Genomic DNA, 18027 nt, shown 5'->3' on the forward strand with positions numbered 1-18027 from the left:
TACCATGTGTTCCCTCTGTGATCTCTATCACACAGGTAAATAGAAAGGAGCTGTAAAGACGATCATATAACCTTTTAGAGAAAATTAGGCTACTTTACTTTCTAATAGTTGCATTCTCCTGCCCCCAACATCCACACCCAACCCCATAGGAATTATAAATAACAAGGGGGCTGCCTCAAGTGGCAGCCAAACATCCACTCCAAATCTTTTCTTCTCACCTCTCCCCCAAATCATTCTACAGGTTTGACATTGAGTTCACACCATTCCAAAGATTAGCTGTCTGTAATACTCTACCACCCTCTTCTTCCATTCAAGACAGCACATCATGAAGTAAAAAGTAAAGAGTAACTGTGCATCCATGCACTCCAGTTTATACAAACATGCCAATGATGCCAACTGCCAATACTGTAACTCTTCATGGTCCCAAATATATTTCTAGTCATGCAGCTCTGTGTGGCTGAGAAGCAGGGCCGGGGAGAGAACCTGGGGGATAGGAGTGGGGAGGGAGTCTGAGATGAAATATCCATCCAGGAACCTGAGTAGCTACTCTTTGCACATAAGAGATTTGGTCACAGCCACCTACCCATTGTCTCCAAGTTTCCAACAGTCGTGTGCTTCCTATAACACAGGGAGAATGCTCAACATCCTCCCTTTGATCTGCAGTTAGGTTCAGCTCCCTTGGACAGAACCACTAGAACTTCCAAATATACTGCAAAAGAATTCATGAGTGGGAGCCCTCTTCAACAATGCACATAAGGGTGAAAGGTTTGCATTAGTGAGCATTAAATTCACAGAACCATGAATTTCATATACAAGAGCACTCTGAGCTTCCTGACCTCCACCCTATGATGGATCTGCTTCCCATTTGTATTTACATAGTATAGTTCAAATGGTTTTAGATCACCCAAATTTAGGTTAGTGAAATTCTAATTATCCAGATACCCTCTGGTAGAACCACATTTGTAGATGTAGTCCGTGGTTGTTGTGCATAAGAAACCACAATCAAATGTTCCATATCTCCTTTACATTCTTTTCTTCCATACAGAAAAAGTTTCCATGATTTTTTCCTCTAAAGGGAAATTATAGTCAGTTATGGTAAATGGCAGAAACTCTAAACAGCACAAAAAACACTTCTGGGAAAAAGAAATAAATTCCTAATTAAGAATAAAAATCCCAATTAAACTAAATCACATTCTTAATCATTTTATCAGAGTTAGTCTTTTTTTTTTTTTCATCTAACACATATGATGATAAGATTATACTCACAGCTCAGTGATCCTCTAAGGAGTTAGTGAACATAAAGTCTTAGCCGTTGGCATAAACTATACCAAAGCCTTAAAGCCCAGCTCTCTCATTTACTAGCTGTGTGCATTTGGGCAAGCTGCTTATTCTTCTTACATTTATTTTTCATCTGTAAAATGAGAAAAAGTCTAGCACCTACCTCAGGTGACTGACACAAACACTAAATAAGATAATGTACACAAAGTTCTAAGAACAATGCCTGGCACATAGTAAACCCCAACAGATGTCTATCGGTAGCAGTAGCAGTAATAATAGAAACAGCAGCAACAGCAGGAATCTGGATTGTTCCCCTAACTTTATTTCATCTAACTCCACTTTTTGACAAACATAAAAACCTCACTGGTAGAAGTTTCTAGTGTTCCTTCATATCTGACTCTCCTTCCTGGAAAGAGGAGAGGACTATACCTCCTGACCCCTTGCAATCATGTCACTTCCAGTCCAAGGAATTGTGAAGCCAATGTGCCATCTCCAGGCACTCCCTTCCTCTGGTGTAGTAACTCTTAAAGCCATGTGCCAAGGTGCAGAAAGCCGGGATCCTGAGTCACTGCCTGGAGGAGGGCTGCCCTGGAGACTCACTTGACCTACTTCACACTTTAGGTGAATAAGGAAGGAATCTTGATGTGTTAAGCCACTCAGATTTGAGGTTTGTTGATTACCACCCTATCCTGACCAATAGGTACTCCAATACCTCTAAAAGGGATCCTGACATAATTCCCAGAGGAGAAAGAGAGGTGCTTCAATTGTTAAAAAATAACTTGCTTTAGGATACAGGAGCACTGATGCATAGGGCCACTTGTACCCCAATGTTCATAGCAGCACTCTCAACAATAGCCAAATTATGGAAAGAGCCTAAATGTCCATCAACTGATGAATGGATAAAGAAATTGTGGTTTATATACACAATGGAATATTACGTGGCAATGAGAAAAAATGAAATATGGCCTTTTGTAGCAACGTGGATGGAACTGGAGAGTGTGATGCTAAGTGAAATAAGCCATACAGAGAAAGACAGATACCATATGGTTTCACTCTTATGTGGATCCTGAGAAACTTAACAGGAACCCATGGGGGAGGGGAAGGAAAAAAAAAAAAAGAGGTTAGAATGGGAGAGAGCCAAAGCATAAGAGACTGTTAAAAACTGAGAACAAACTAAGGGTTGATGGGGGGTGGGAGGGAGGAGAGGGTGGGTGATGGGTATTGAGGAGGGCACCTTTTGGGATGAGCACTGGGTGTTGTATGGAAACCAATTTGTCAATAAATTTCAGAAAAAAAAAAAATAAAAAAATAAAAAATAAAAAAAAATAAATAACTTGCTTTTTGTCAATATTTAGATTCTTTACTTTGTAATACTACCTCATATTGCAAGCAAATTGACTTTTCAAACTCTCCATGCTTCTTCCTCCTTTTATATTTTTAACCTAAAAAAGAAAATAATTACATTTTACTTCTATTTAATACACAGGTTAATACTGGGGCTCTTACTGGATCATATGTCACATGGTCATATGGCACCCATAGTACCAAACATAGCCTGTGATCATAGTAGTTTCCAGAACTAGGAAGGGGTACTGGGAGCACCCTCAAGTGTTCAATTGTTTCTGGCTTAAGGCAACATGGGACAGTTAAGTAGAACTATGGATATTTTCTACTTTAAACTAAAACTAACCCTTATGAAATAGAAAAGGGGTTTAAAATGTTTTTACAAACCAAAAAGGTTTTGTGCATCATTAAAATGTACCTCAATATATTATTTATTTTATGTTGTCACTTCCATATTTACATCTGTATGAATGTCAGAATAGACACATAATATATTGGCATAATAGCACATCATAAATATACATGTATAAGTTGGGGGTCTCTGCTCAAAAAAATGTAATGATAGGAGCATAGGATAAAAGTAACTTTGAAACTGACAGTTTAAAGAATGGCCTTCACACTTTTTGTCGCTATTTGCATCATTCCTAAACTGCTGTAACCATTTTCCAAAGCAACTAAAAAAGAAGAAAACCAATACAGAACTAGGGAAATTCACATAGCAGTAACAGGTTCATAAGGACATCATGAACCAGCAAAGTCAGAAGAAAAAAAAAATAAAAGCAGAAATGATAGTGAGGAGCATAGATTTGATTTAGGGTTGAAGAACAAAACTTTCTGTTCCAACTAAAAATCACGTTTCCACATCTGAAAACCAGCAAAGGCTCTGTCAGATAGTTAAAAGGATAAGGTGATTGCTTTCTACACATAGAAGCAGGATGAAGAAGAGCAGATTCTCACACAGATCAGAAATGCTTCTAAAGATACTTGGACTCCAAAGTGTGGTATCCAGGGAAACAGGAGGGCCAGCAGATAACCCCAAGAAAGGCAGAGAGCTTTGTTAGGCCAACATCCAAACCAATTATTGAAGAATCACTAGTTCAGCCAAGTTAGAATTATCTCAAATTTCTACAGAAAGTTAAATGATATCTGGGAATTTTTCAGCCAAATGGCACAGAGCTCTCTATTCCCCATCTCATAGCACTTACCTCACTATCAGTAAGAGGTGAAGCTGGGATTTAAACCCAGGCATATCAGACTCCAAAACCCTTATGAAAACGGCAGCAGATAAATGAACCTCACAGAATAGGTAGGATTTGGAAATGGAGACTGGCTGGCACTGAAAGGGGAGAGGCAAGGAGAGGAGGCCCTGAGAAGGCCATTAGTGAAAGGGAACAGAAAAAGCTAAGGAATAGAGGTGGAAAACCCTGAGTGTGTGCAGGAATTACCAAGTATAGTGCAGGTAGCATAGGAAATGTGCAGGGAAGAGGTATGAGATAAGGCTGGGAAGGCTGGCTCTGGCCTTTCAGCTGATGATGCTGTCAGCTCAGCCAAAGAGGCAGACTTCACTCTGAAGGCAATAAGCAATAATTGAGAGCTTTAAAGCAGAGAAATGGCATATAATGCAAGTAGGCCCTGGGAAAACTAATCTTGCTATGACATGGAAGATAGATTAAAGAAGAATAAGAAGGTGCCTTGCACATAATACATGTGCATTTAATATGAATGGATAAAGGAAAGACCAGGTTAAAACTTATTGTGTTTCTCCAAGATGATACCAAACCCATTCTATCCAGTGCTATTTAATGTTTGGTTTGCTATTTAGAGAATAAATTCCCCTCATTCTAGAAAGAAATAAAGCTGCTGTGGCTTCAAAAATAAGTCAATTGATCAGTCAAGTGTGGCTCTCTAAATGTTGCTGTTACAGTGTCTACTCTGGCAAAAATTAACATTTTCTTCTTCTATGCAGAGGGAAGTACATCTGAGCTGCTGTTGTTACTGCTGAAAAAGAAAAACAAATTAACCAAGTACAAAAGTTAGGCAATGAAGAATGGTTCCTCCCCTTCAGCAACAGGGTGAAAAAGTTATTGGAAAATAAGATAATAAGCCATAATTTCATATTTCTTATGCCCTTTTGTGGTCTCCAAGTCAAACACGTACTAAGCCATAGCTTTCTTGATGAGGCCAAACTTCCTTCTGCACAGGTCATGGTGCCATCTGCAAAGCATCAATTACTCAATGAGAAGCCAAGGCTGAAAAACCCTGAGATGAGTCATAACCTACCTGATTTTCTTCATGGGAAACCCTCATCTGCTCCTTGAGGACAGACATTCGGGCTGCCTCTTCTTTCCTCAAGACTCTCTCCTTCTTGAGCTCAGGGCTCCAGAAGGTCTTGATACTGTTCATGGAAGATCCCAACTTGCTGTCCTTGATGTCTAGCTCTTTCCGGAGGAGGTCATTCTCTCTCTGAAGTTCTTTGAGCTGGGCTTGAAGGTCTAACATTGTGCTATCCCTTACCTGCCTCAACATGGAGGGGACCTGGTGGTGGTGATGATGAGACGAGCTTGTCAGACCACCATGTTGATCCGTGTATGAAAGAACATCTGTGTGGGAAAGTCCAGCAGAAGCAATATTGGGACTACTCCCCATGGCTGTGACTCGGCCTCCATATACAGCTCTATTTGTGGCCCTTCCCAGAGTCATGGTGCCCTTTGGGTAAGTTGTCGAAGCCACCCCCTCATGATCACTCAAATACATGGGTCCAGACGTAGCATAAGCTGCATTAAGGGACTGGATATTCTCCATGGACAGTGTCTTGCCTGTTCCTCCACCTCCCCCACTGCTTGTTCTTCTGTGGCCCAAACGAGGAGACCTTGGCAAACGAGGAGATCTGGAAGGGCTACCTTCCAGATTGGTGATTGTTCTTGCACTTCCATACATTTTTCTTCTATTATGAGGTGCTACTGAAGAGAAGGAATGCTATACTAAGTTGGGAGGTAAGCCAGTATTTCCACTATTGGCCTGAATTTTCACTGCATATTTTTCACCATCTGTACCAGAAAATGACTCCAAATAGAGACCTGAAAAATGAGAAAAAAGATAATCAAAAACAAACTGTATTATATTTTTAAAAATACATTTATAGATCAATGATGATAATGATAGATACATGAACATCAGAGAGTCACACCCATGTTCATTTTTTGAATGACCCCAAACTTTACTTACAACATGCAAACATTTTGTATATTTCCCCCACCCTACCCCCAAGCAAGGTCAAAAGTCCTCACAGCAAAAAGGAAACTTGTTTTTTCTTAGGAAAATGAAGCTTTGCATTTTGGTTTGTGCTAAGTGACAGTTGGGACGTCCAGAAAATTCACCATAGAATTCCTCCTCATAGAGAACTTGGCTATAAAATACTCCATCCTAGGGGTGTGACCCCCCCCCATACACAAGTGGCTTGACAGTAACTCTGAGAAGCTTTTGCTTCCTAGGATATCAAATAACAGTCAAGCAGGTTGTTACCTCTCCATTCTGTACTCATTCCAGACATCACTAATCCATCACTGTCCTCATTTCCACTAAGATTGGAATTCTTCTCAACATAATATTCTAGATGGTTTACCACCAATCAACTAGCATCGACTCAGGAGTTTGAACCTATTGACCATTTTGAAGCTAGAAGAAAAAGAGGTGGCTCAAAAAAACAAATAATCCAGTGAAGAAATGGGCAAAAGACATGAATACACACTTCTCCAAGGAAGACATCCAGATGGCCAACCGACACATGAAAAAATGCTCAACGTCACTCATCATCAGGGAAATACAAATCAAAACCACAATGAGATACCACCTTACACCTGTTAGAATGGCTAACATTAACAACTCAGGCAACAACAGATGTTGGCGAGGGATGCGGAGAAAGAGGATCTCTTTTGCATTGTTGGTGGGAATGCAAGCTGGTGCAGCCACTCTGGAAAACAGTATGGAGGTTCCTCAAAAAACTAAAAATAGAACTACCCTACGACCCAGCAATTGCACTACTAGGCATTTATCCACGGGATACAGGTGTGCTGTTTCAAAGGGACACATGCACCCCATGTTTATAGCAGCATTATCAACAACAGCCAAAGTATGGAAAGAGCCCAAATGTCCATCGATGGATGAATGGATAAAGAAGATGTGGTGTATATATATATATGCACACACACACACACAATGGAGTATTTACACACACACACACACACACACACACACACACACACACACACACACAATGGAGTATTACTTGGCAATCAAAAAGAATGAAATCTTGCCATTTGCAACTATGTGGATGGAACTGGAGGGTATTATGCTAAGTGAAATCAGTCAAAGACAAAAAATCATATGACTTCACTCATATGAGGACTTGAAGAGACAAAACAGATGAACACAAGGGAAGGGAAACAAAAATGATATAAAAACAGGGAGGAGGACAAAACAGAAGAGACTCATAAATATGGAGAACAAGTTGAGGGTTGCTGGAGGGGTTGTGGGAGCAGGGATGGGCTAAATGGGTAAGGGGCATTAAGGAATCTACTCCTGAAATCATTGTTTCACTATATGCTGACAAATTTGGATGTAAATTTTTAAAAATAAAAAATAAAATTAAAAAAAATTAAAATTAAAATTTTTTTTTTAAAAAGAGGTGGCTCAACCATCAAGACTCATATATATCTAGCCAGATCCCTAAATGCTATTACCAGAGAAAATGGCAATCCTGGCTTTTTCTCCTTTCACATACATCTTTCAGGCTGGTGTTTTGGGACTGCTTTTCCATTTTGGTTGACCTAAATATTCACTCCACACTACCCCACACCTGTACAGAAATGGTACAAGAACAGTACACCGTGTTAGATTTCCTGGTCCCTTACCCCCTAGAGAAAAATAGTAGAAGTTCCCTGTCATGGTTACTCAAGCACTTTGGTACACAATTTTACGTAACTGGGCTACAGGGTTGTGATTATTCCCTCAGTGTTAGGACCCAAATGGCCTTAATGGGGTGTATCATGGCTTCCTGCTCTTCTTCTTAGGATATGTGTAAAGTACTTTATTTTTCTTCAGCGTTTTAGACACTAAGACCACAGATTTTGGAAAGGGGCAAACCAAGGTTCAGATCTCCACTCTAACATTGGCTAGCTGAATGACCTTAGGTTAGGGATGGGCATGTGACCCACATTGGTCCAAAAAGATTTATGCCATACTTTAGCTGGAACAATTGGAAAAGATAAGCTCTTTTTCAGCTAGAATTGTCTTGCTTTGATGTGGCGCTTCTTAGTACTACCATGTGGAAATGGCTTCCCCGGGAGAGAAACTAATGCAAAGGAAAGCAAACCAAACTTTAGATAGTTTGAAATCAAACCAAGTGACATCACTTGATACCCTGGATCTAGCAGTCACTGAAGGTACATCTGCCCCAGGCCAGTTTAGTTACACATGTCAGGTAGAGTGACTGCATTAAAGGCCCCAATTCTTTACCCCTTCCTGAATCTATGCCCTTGGCATGCCCTCCCATCTGACTCTGAGTTCATTCATATGATTTGCTTTGGCCCATAATGTGATAGCAAATGCAAAGGAAGCAGAGGCCTGAAGTAGCATTTGTGTATTTACTCTTTTGCTCATTTTCCTCTGTAGTACTAATTAGAATATTCCCAGTGTAGGGGCGCCTGGGTGGCTCAGTCGGCGTTTGACTTTGGCTCAGGTCATTATGTCATGGGTTTGTGAGTTCAAGCCCCATGCCCTGTGCTGACAGCTCAGAGCCTGGGGCCTGCTTCAGATTCTGTCTCCCTCTCTCTGCCCCTCTCCTGCTTGAACTCTGTGTGTGTCTCTCTCTCCCTCTCAAAAGTAAATAAACATTTAAGAAAAAAAAAAAAAGAATATGCCCAGTGTAGCCTGATGGAAGATGAGAAATATAAAATAGAGCCACAGTGTCCTAGCCAATAGCCAACCAAACCCAAGACATTTGAGCAAGCCCAGCCAAGATCAGCAGAGCTGCCTAGCCAACCACCAGCTGACCACAGATGCATGAGCAAGTCCAATGAGCTCCATACACTCATGGACTAAAAAAATACTTCTTAGCATGTCATGATGTTTCGCAGTTGGATGTTCTGCAGGACTTCTGGAGCAACAGACAATGGATACATTCACTCATAAGTTTCTTTTTTCATTCCATTCTAGTTGGGGTATCTTATACCCTAAAGAGTCCTCATATATAGTATGAAAAATATTTTCCATAAAAGTACCTCCTTTCCCTAAAAAGTCCCTAAAAATAATTAAGCTCCTGTTTAAAAAGAATTAAAAATAAATATGTTTATGTTGCTCAGGACTTTATTTTGTTTTACTTGAAAAAATACACAAATCATTTTGGGGGTGCCTGGGTGGCTCAGTCAGTTAAGCGGTTGACTTCCACTCAGGTCATGATCTCACGGTTCACAGGTTCAAGGCCTGCACCCGGCTGTCTCCATGCTGACAGCTCAGAGCCTGGATCCTGCTTCAGCTTCTGTGTGTGTGTGTGTGTCTCTCTCTCTGTCTGCCTCTCCCCTCACTTGCTCTCTCTCTCTCTCTCTCTCTCTCTCTCTCTCTCTCTCTCAAAAATAAATAAACATTAAAAAAAATCATTTTGTATCTAAGATTTTTTTCATGATAATGTGTTCTGTAGGAAAGGTAAATCAACAGTTCCAACAATAGTAGTTACATATATGATGAGAGAGACAGACAGTAGAATAATGTGACCGTAATATGAATAGTTAATGAGATGGAAAGATGTTCATGACAGAGTAGTCAGAGCAAGGGTGTTGGAGCAGACTACAAAACATGTTTATGGTTTAACCACATTGTAAAACACACATACATACACACTAACCTACAGAGAAGACTGGAACAACACACATCAAAATGTTAACAGGGGTGTCTGGATGGCTCAATCAGTTAAGCGTCTGACTCTTGATTTCAGCTTAGGTCTTAATCTTACAGTTTGTGAGATCAAGCCTCAAGTGCTGTCAGCACAGAGCATGCATGGGATTCTCTCTCTCCCTCCCCCTCTGCCCACCCCCTCTCAAAATAAATAAGCATTCAAAAAAATGTTAACAGTGGTAGAATTCTAAGTGGTTTTCATTTTCTTCCTTTTATTTGCATGTGTTAAATTTTCTATAATAAACATCTTTTCTACTGTCTTTTTAGTCTCTATTTCATTTATTTCTGCTCTGATCTTTGTTATTTTCTTCCTTCTACTAACTTAGGGCTTAGTTTATTCTTTCTCTAGTTCCTTAAGGTATAAAGTTAGGTTGTTTATGTGAGATCTTCCTTTTTTTCTTAATGTAGGTGTTCATCACTGTGAACTTAAGAAAATATTTTTTTCCCTTCTAAAAATTCCAACAGTTAAATGAACGTGTTATTTTTGCTATGCTTAGAATCTAGGAATCTAGGTCCTAGCTGAGCCACCACTTACAGAGTTGTCTTCCTAGAAGTGATAAAATCTAACTTGCTCTTTCCCTGTCTTCTCCTCTTGTATCCAGAGGCAGACATTTCTGAGGTCTCTAGCTAGGGTGGAGGTCCCAATCCAAATTCAATAAAATTTATACCCACACAGATTTCATCTGTGGTGATTTTATCAGCCCAGCTGGCCCAGGCTTTGGAGAACTGAATAAAGAACAAAAAGTAGATCTGATCATTTAGAAACGTACATACACATAACACACATATAACATATGATATACAGAGATATAGTAACTTGTTTGAAACAATGTTTCTTTATTTAAAGAGCAATACATGTTGACAATGGCTCCAAGTTTCCTTGGGTTCTCTTTTTTTTTTTTTTTTTGGCTTAGTATCAGGTTTATGTAGTGTCATGGTATGGGTTGAGAAGCTTTCCATTTTTCACATTTTCTGGAACAGTTAGCATAACAGACTGCTCTGTCCCTGAAATGTTTGGCAGAACACACCCATAAAACTGAATTGGCTTGGTTGTTGATTACCTTTTTATTGTTTACTAGGTTTAGTGATCTATTCAGGTATGTTACCTATTTTGTACCAATGATCATTAAAATGTTTCTTAAGAAACAGTCCATTCCATACAGATTTTTCAGCCTTAGTGATATTGCTTTGTGTAACTTTTCCTTAAATATGTTTAAATCTCCTCCAGTTATGTCCTCATCTCATTCCTAATGTCATTTATTTTTTTCTGTTTCTCTTGATGACCATATGACAAATGTAGGTCTACTTTTTTAGTGTTTTAAAGATACAGTTTTGTTTTGTCAATATATTCTACTACATACTCTCTTCCATTTTATCAGTATCTCTTTATCCTTGATAATAATTTCTTTCTTTGTGTTTACTTTGCCTTTTTGCATCAAATGTTCATTTATCTTCAATAATATTTTCTGATGAATGCATGTAAGATTACGCATTGGCTGCATATTCCAGGATTTTATGTATAGAAAGAACCCTTGTCATTTGTAAATAGCTTGTTATTTTTCTTTTTATTTTTTTCTATCCCAGGGATTATTCAGAAAGATATACTTAAATGTCAAAGTGGTTAGAAGTTCTTGGCTAATTGGTTCTAATTTTGGTTAGTCATTCTAATTTTTGGCATTGGGATCATAGAATAGAACATATATGTTTCTAATATTTGAAATTTGTCAAAGACTTTCTAACTGGCCAATAAATGATCAGTTTTCTTAATTGAAATAAAGCAACTAATAGATGATTGTAGAAAAACTTTAAAATAAAGATATGCATACAGAAGAAAATGAAAACACTCCCAATCCTGGCACTGATAGGCCCTATCTGTTGATGTTGTTGGTTCCAATTCTTTTCAGTGTGTGTGTGTGTGTGTGTGTGTGTGTGTGTGTGTGTGTAATTTTAGACAAAAGTAATTATTATAGTATGTATAAATTCTTGTACTCTCCTTTTTGTCAATGTTTATCTCAATGTCATCTCCTTCTTTCCACTTAACATTAATACCCAAATATCTTAATAAAACATGATTTTTAATGTGCACCATATGTCTCCAAGAGGGCCACCAATTCCTCCGCTTCCTGTATACCTTTGTCTTACCTTCCACAAAGAAGTGGATTCTATTTTCCTTCTATCTTGATCTAGACTGGCCTTGTGACCTTGTGACTGCTTGGCTAGTAGATGCTTCAGAAGTGACACTATTCCAGCTCTGAGCCTAGCTCTAAAGAGGCCTACTAGCCTCTGCTTTTGCTCCCTTAAAAAACAGAGATCTAAGGTCTGAGCTACCTTACTGGAAAGAGAAGTAACACAGAAAGACCCAGAAGATTAGACACCACGTGAAGAGAGGCTACAATAAGGAGAACCAAAGTATCCCTGCTAACAGCCAGCATTAAGACACCTTAGAGACAAGGCATCTTAGACCTTCCAGCCCAGCTGCCATCAGAAATTAAGTACATGAGTGACAATTAACACTATGTGTAACAGAAGGACCACTCAATCAACCCAAAGAGTGATAGGAAATAATGAATTATTGTTTAAAGCCTCCAAAGCTTGGGGCAGGGGGGTGGTTGTTATACAGCAAAAGAATTGAAACAGTGACTTAATGTTCATTGAATGGTTATCTAATCAACTATTCAACCAATCACCTATATGGGGACACTTAGGTAATTTCTTTTTAAAATGGAAATACCATAGGGGCACCTGGGTGGCTCAGTTGGTTAAGCATCCAACTCTTGATTTTGGCTCAGGTCATGATCTCATGGTTGTGAGGTAAGCCATACTGGGCGTGGAGCCTACTTAAGATTCTCTCTCTCCCTCTCCCTCTTCCTCTGCCCCTCTGCAACTCATGCTCTCACTTTCTCTCTCAAAAAACAAAAACCAAAAAAAATTAAAACTGGAAATATCATAATTAATATTCTGATTGATAAAACATTGTATACATCTCTTACCATTTCCCTAGGATAAAGTTCTGGAAGTAGAATTATAAGATTTAATACCCAGTATCAAAATTCCACCCAGAAATGTTGAAGTAATTTACACTCCCACCCTTACCTTTGGCTACTTCACCTCCACAGCCTCTACTCTTTACTCTCAATATATCCTGGAAGCCACCATCTTCTCTCAAGGCTACCAAAAATCCTTGAATTATCCAACTCAGGATCATAGTTCTACATATTCGGTAAATACATGTTAAGAAGTATTTAAGTACCAATAGTGTGCTACACCAGTCCTGCTTTATGCCACTGCTTTCTTGACAGTTTGGCAAATGTTCAGGTAAACAAGGCTAACGGGGGTTTTGATTTTATACCAAGATGTGTCAGAGACTTTAGAACACTAATGTTTATTGTGACTCTTCCAATAGTGAGTATATAATGTAGCTTTTCCCAAGTTTATTTGACAAGAAAACCTCTTTTCCCTTCAGAAGTCCTGGAAATGTTTCACTGAACATTTTGATTTATTCATATAACAAATAATTTTTAAGCATCAGCTTAATTCCCAGTGTTTAATACTGAGACACAGCTTCTGTCTATGGAAATTTTATCCTCTAGAATAGACTTTCTTAGAATTTTCTTCATCTCAGATCTAACCTGGTTTGAGGAGCAGACAGCTATAGGCAGTAGGCACTGCTTTAAGGGCAAGGACATGAAAGTGACCCAAAAGAATCAGAACTGACCTCTCAAAGGGAAATACAGAAGATCAAAATAATAACTGGTTGGAGTTATGACCCTATTAGAGCAAGAAACAAATACAATTCTGTATTTATTTTTCAAACACTCAATAGAAAAGCCAAAACGTCAAAAGGAATACAGGTCCATCATCATCAGTCTGTGTGTCTATTAAGTGAGGAAACAGGTGGATGTTGCCTACTCCAAGATCACACCAGAAAAGAGGCATTATATACAATTCCACAGAACTTACTAAATCAAATAGGAACTTCAGAGTCCATCAAAACGGTAACAGAATAATTTCTTCATCAGTATACATCTGCTTCTTAACAATAAATTATAAATAGTCACCTAGGCCCAACACTGTATTTGGGAATTAGTCTCTTTCCCCAGATTTACAAAGAGCAGGATGGTTTCCTGGAACAATTTTACCCTTATAGCTAGCTAGCACATAACATGATGTTCATATCACAGATGAGGTAGGCCCAATTGACAAGGTAAGCCAAGGCAAGTCTCATGGCTGTCATGTCCTCCTAAGCCTCGTGATTCCTACTTATTCTACTGAGTCACTCACAACCCCCTCCCCCATCCCCAGCTGTGTTTAAATCACCTGAAATATGTTTAGGTACTTGTTTTGACACTTGGGCTTTTTTGGGTTGTATTTTCCTAATTACGTCTATCCTAATTTTTTTTTTTTTTTGGTTTTTTAAAATGAATCCCTGAGAAAGAGCAAAGAGATCAACTTTATTCAGCAATCAATAATGCTCTATTTTCCATGACTGACTGCACGAAAACCATCTCTAAGCTTTTCCACCCACCTATAAATGCATTATAAGAAATAAGGCCAAAGTTAAGCTCTTACTGTTTTAAATACTATTATGAAGCCAAGATAGGCTAAATCATTGAGCTTTCTTGTAAACTCCTAAAAACACCTGCTTTCTTATATAGTTGTGATATACCATCCTAAGAAGGATAAATTATTAATTAGATTAAACTGAGCATAGAAACAGACAAATGTTGCTGACTATAACACCAAAGAAATTAATTGCATGACACTTTTCACTTCAAAAGCACTTCATGAATAAAATTCCAAGTTCAAGGGTAAGCTCCATTTAAGGTTCACACACAAAATCAAATCAAAGATGCTGTTACAAACCTATAAGAATACTTTCTCTAATTGCATATGGATTCATAAATAAAGTATATACTCATCCACTCATTCTTTAAAAGGTTTATGGACTCTTGAACTGTAAGCTCAGGGCAGGGAAAGGTAGAGAGTCTTGATTTCTGTCTACCTCAAGTGTCTCAGACTGGAATGGTCTATTTTAAGACGAAAGCACTTCCTGCTATCTGCTCTAAATTAGGTTAAGTTTATTTCCACAAATCTCAGCCTCAGCCCATCACCTGAGCCCTGCTGACAGACCGTGTGAGCTGAGATCATCAGTATCTCCCAAGATTTAGCCCAAATTAAAATATCCTTTTTTTTTCTTCTCAGCATCCCAAACTTTTAAAAAATTTTGTGTCACAGGACTACAGTTAATTCTGAAATCCTTCTAGAAGAAGACAGAATGTAGAACAAATCTCAAGCAAGAAGCAGCTGCCCAGGAGCCAGATGCTGCCCGCAAGTGTGTTATATATGGCTAGCACAGTGTTCTTTAGAATTGTGGTCTAGTTACAAACATAGAGATATAGACATTTCACATTAAAATACAGATTTCAGCTTCTCCTAAAACTCTGAAAATCTGACAATGTCAAAATCATTTCCCTATGTGACAACAACTGGCTAGAGCCAACCAGCAGCCACCCCTTCAAGAGAGAGCATGCCCCCTTTAGTATGCCACAGTCCCCTCCATTCCCTATTACTTTACATTCAGTCTGATTCCCTCTTTTCATGCTTGTCCCTACAGGCATTTGAATTTTACCACTCTTACTCATATATCTTTAAAAAGAATTCATTCTCCTTCACCATCCAGTTAAAGTCCATTATCAAATCCTACCAATTCTGCCTCCAAAATCAATCACGATCTGCTCCTTTATTTCCACTTCTACCATCACCACCCTATTGCACTGACATGACTTGCTTCAGCTCTCCCATACCATCCCAAAGCATCTCTCCTTTTCAAATCCTCCCCCTTCTGCCTTACAAATTGTACTCCAAAGTATACTTCTGATCACAAAAGATCTTCCCCGACCCACTTAAAACCTTTCAAAGCATCCCAGTGCTCTTTGCACAAAGACCGAAATCCTTTCTGTGGCCTGAGGCCCTATACAATTTTGCTGCTGCCAACAGTTCCAGCCTCCTCTCTTGCCATTCTCTTCACTGACCCTGTCTGAGTCTTCCTTTCTGATGCTCAGTAGTATCAAGTCCCTTCCTGACTCAGAGCTTCAACTGTGCTATTCTATCTGCAGGGCTCTTTCCCAGTCATTACTTAGATCACAACATCTAATAGCATACCCTCTACATGGTCCATCCCATCCAAGTCAGATCTCTTGGCTGTGTTCTCTTAAAGCATAATGTTCTTTTCTCTTGGTATGAAACACCCAAATCAAGACTGCATCTCCTCAGACCCTTGGTTTGCAAAATGGGACAGCATAAAGGAGAGTAATCACTATGCACAAAGGATTCTGGAGCCTTCAGGGCAGAAAGTCATGGGCACTCCAGTCACAAAGCCCAGGATTCAAAAAAAATTTTTTTTCAACGTTTATTTATTTTTGGGACAGAGAGAGACAGAGCATGAACGGGCGAGGGGCAGAGAGAGAGGGAGACACAGAATCGGAAACAGGCTCCAGGCTCCGGGCCATCAGCCCAGAGCCCGACGCGGGGCTCGAACTCACGGACCGCGAGATTGTGACCTGGCTGAAGCCGGACACTTAACCGACTGCGCCACCCAGGTGCCCCTGCAAAGCCCAGGATTCAGAGTAAGTGAGCTCTGTGGGAGGAGACAAACATGGTTACAAACAATACTACAGCTGCCAAAAACAAAATAATTACTTCAAGATAAGAGGGTATCCAGGCTAGTGATTGGGACTCAAAACAAGTACCCAAAAGCCATGGAGAAACCTGTATGGACAAGCATGTGAGTGAGGTGGGAGACCATTCCATGCTGTTTGGAGCCTGTGCAGTGGGGCACAAATGCTATGCACAAGGATATGACTCATAAGGAAGCCCATGGGTTCCAGGAAGGGTTATACACAATCAGACACTGAGACAAGGGTTTGGGTACAGGTGGTTCATTTAGAAGGCAATCCCAGGAAGCACTCAGGAGGGAATTTAGCGCAAAGACATGGAAGTGAAGGAAGTCAATATAGAGTACATCTTCAAGGAGAGTTCTGCTAGGAAACTGGGTTCAGTCCTGCTGAAGGAGCTCTGAAACACAGTGAAGAACCTGCCTCAGAATTATACCTCCATAAGGGTAAGGTACCCATTCATGATTTGCAGATATTTGCTCCCCTGGTACATCCAGCCTGCACTACACAGAGGCCACGAGAAAACCCTCATGTTCCAAATATAGGCCATGAGTGCTGAGATGTGGCTGAAACACCAGTGGCATATGCTGCACCATGCATGACACACCAGTGGCTGAGCCGGCCACTGGGAAACTGGATTGGCCTTCCCTTACAGGACCATATAGTGGGGACCATAGCATCTTTCTGAGGAAGACCGGTCTCAATAGCAACACCTTGTGGCACAAAGATGCAATCATATGGCAGAGTAGTTGGATAGAAGCCATCTCTGGGCTTGGGGGTGGGATTTATATCCATAACCCCCTTATTTTGGGGCAGTGTAATTCTGGGGTCAGGGGTCAGGGAAGGAGACAGGGAGAGTGGAGAGAGGTGGGGGAGCCCTGGAGAAAAGACCTGGAACTACCAGCTAAGCTGGCAGGTGGGTTCCAGCATTTTTGGTTTAATTTGGACAAATGAAACTTGGAGCAAGGTTTTTGAACAATCCACATATGACCCAAAAGCCTTCCTCACTTTATAATTCCATATTAGGGGCACCTGGGTGGCTCCATTGGTTAAGCATCTGACTTAGGTCATGATCTTGCATTTCATGAGTTCAAGACCCGCATAGGGCTTTGTGCTGACAGCTCAGAGCCTGGAGCCTGATTCAGATTCTGTGTCTCCCTCTCTCTCTACCCCTCCCCTGCTCACACTCTGTCTCTCTTTCTCTCTCAAAAATAAACATTAAAAAAAACTTTATTAAAAAAATAATAATTCCATATTAATTTGTGTGATTACTTATTGGATCATCTCTTGTCTCCTACTTTAAACCCTTATACTGTACCCCAAGGTTTAACATTTGTCCTATCTGGGGCCCAGAGCAGGACTACAAATAGAGGCCAAACACCATATATCCATACATTTTACAGTTATAAATCAAGCTAACAAACTGGTAAATAAAATGTATTCTATCTTCCTATCTTGACAAATATAAAAATGTGAAAGGTAGGCAGCCTGGATGGCTCAGTCGGTTAAGCGTCCAACTTCGACTCAGGTCATGATCTCACTGTTTGTGAGTTTGAGCCCTGCATTGCGCTCTGCACTGACAGCTCCAAGCCTGCTTCAGATTCCCTGCTGTCTCCCTCTCCCTCTCTGCCCCTTCCCTGCACGTATGCATGCACTTTCTCTCATTCTCTCTCTCTCTCTCTCTCAAAAATAAACATAAAAAAAAAATGTGGAAAGTTTGAATGTTAAACTAAGAATTCTTGGATTCTTCAAAGTTCTGGCCAAAACATAGTACCAAGAGGCC

At 39.9% G+C, this 18027-nt stretch overlaps 1 protein-coding gene across 1 annotated transcript in view; it reads right to left on the reverse strand.

Moving 5' to 3' along the window:
- ERC2 (ELKS/RAB6-interacting/CAST family member 2) overlaps positions 1-5559 on the reverse strand; it is an 887162-nt gene extending 881603 nt beyond the window's left edge. Inside the window, exon 1 of the mRNA XM_047850845.1 lies at positions 4903-5559. Within this exon, the coding sequence (XP_047706801.1) occupies positions 4903-5559 (657 nt within the window). The remainder of the gene's footprint in view (positions 1-4902) is intronic.
- Positions 5560-18027: the final 12468 nt, after the last annotated feature.

Source organism: Prionailurus viverrinus, chromosome A2 (genome assembly GCF_022837055.1).
Source record: "Prionailurus viverrinus isolate Anna chromosome A2, UM_Priviv_1.0, whole genome shotgun sequence".
In the NCBI taxonomy this organism is placed as follows: Eukaryota; Metazoa; Chordata; class Mammalia; order Carnivora; family Felidae; genus Prionailurus; species Prionailurus viverrinus.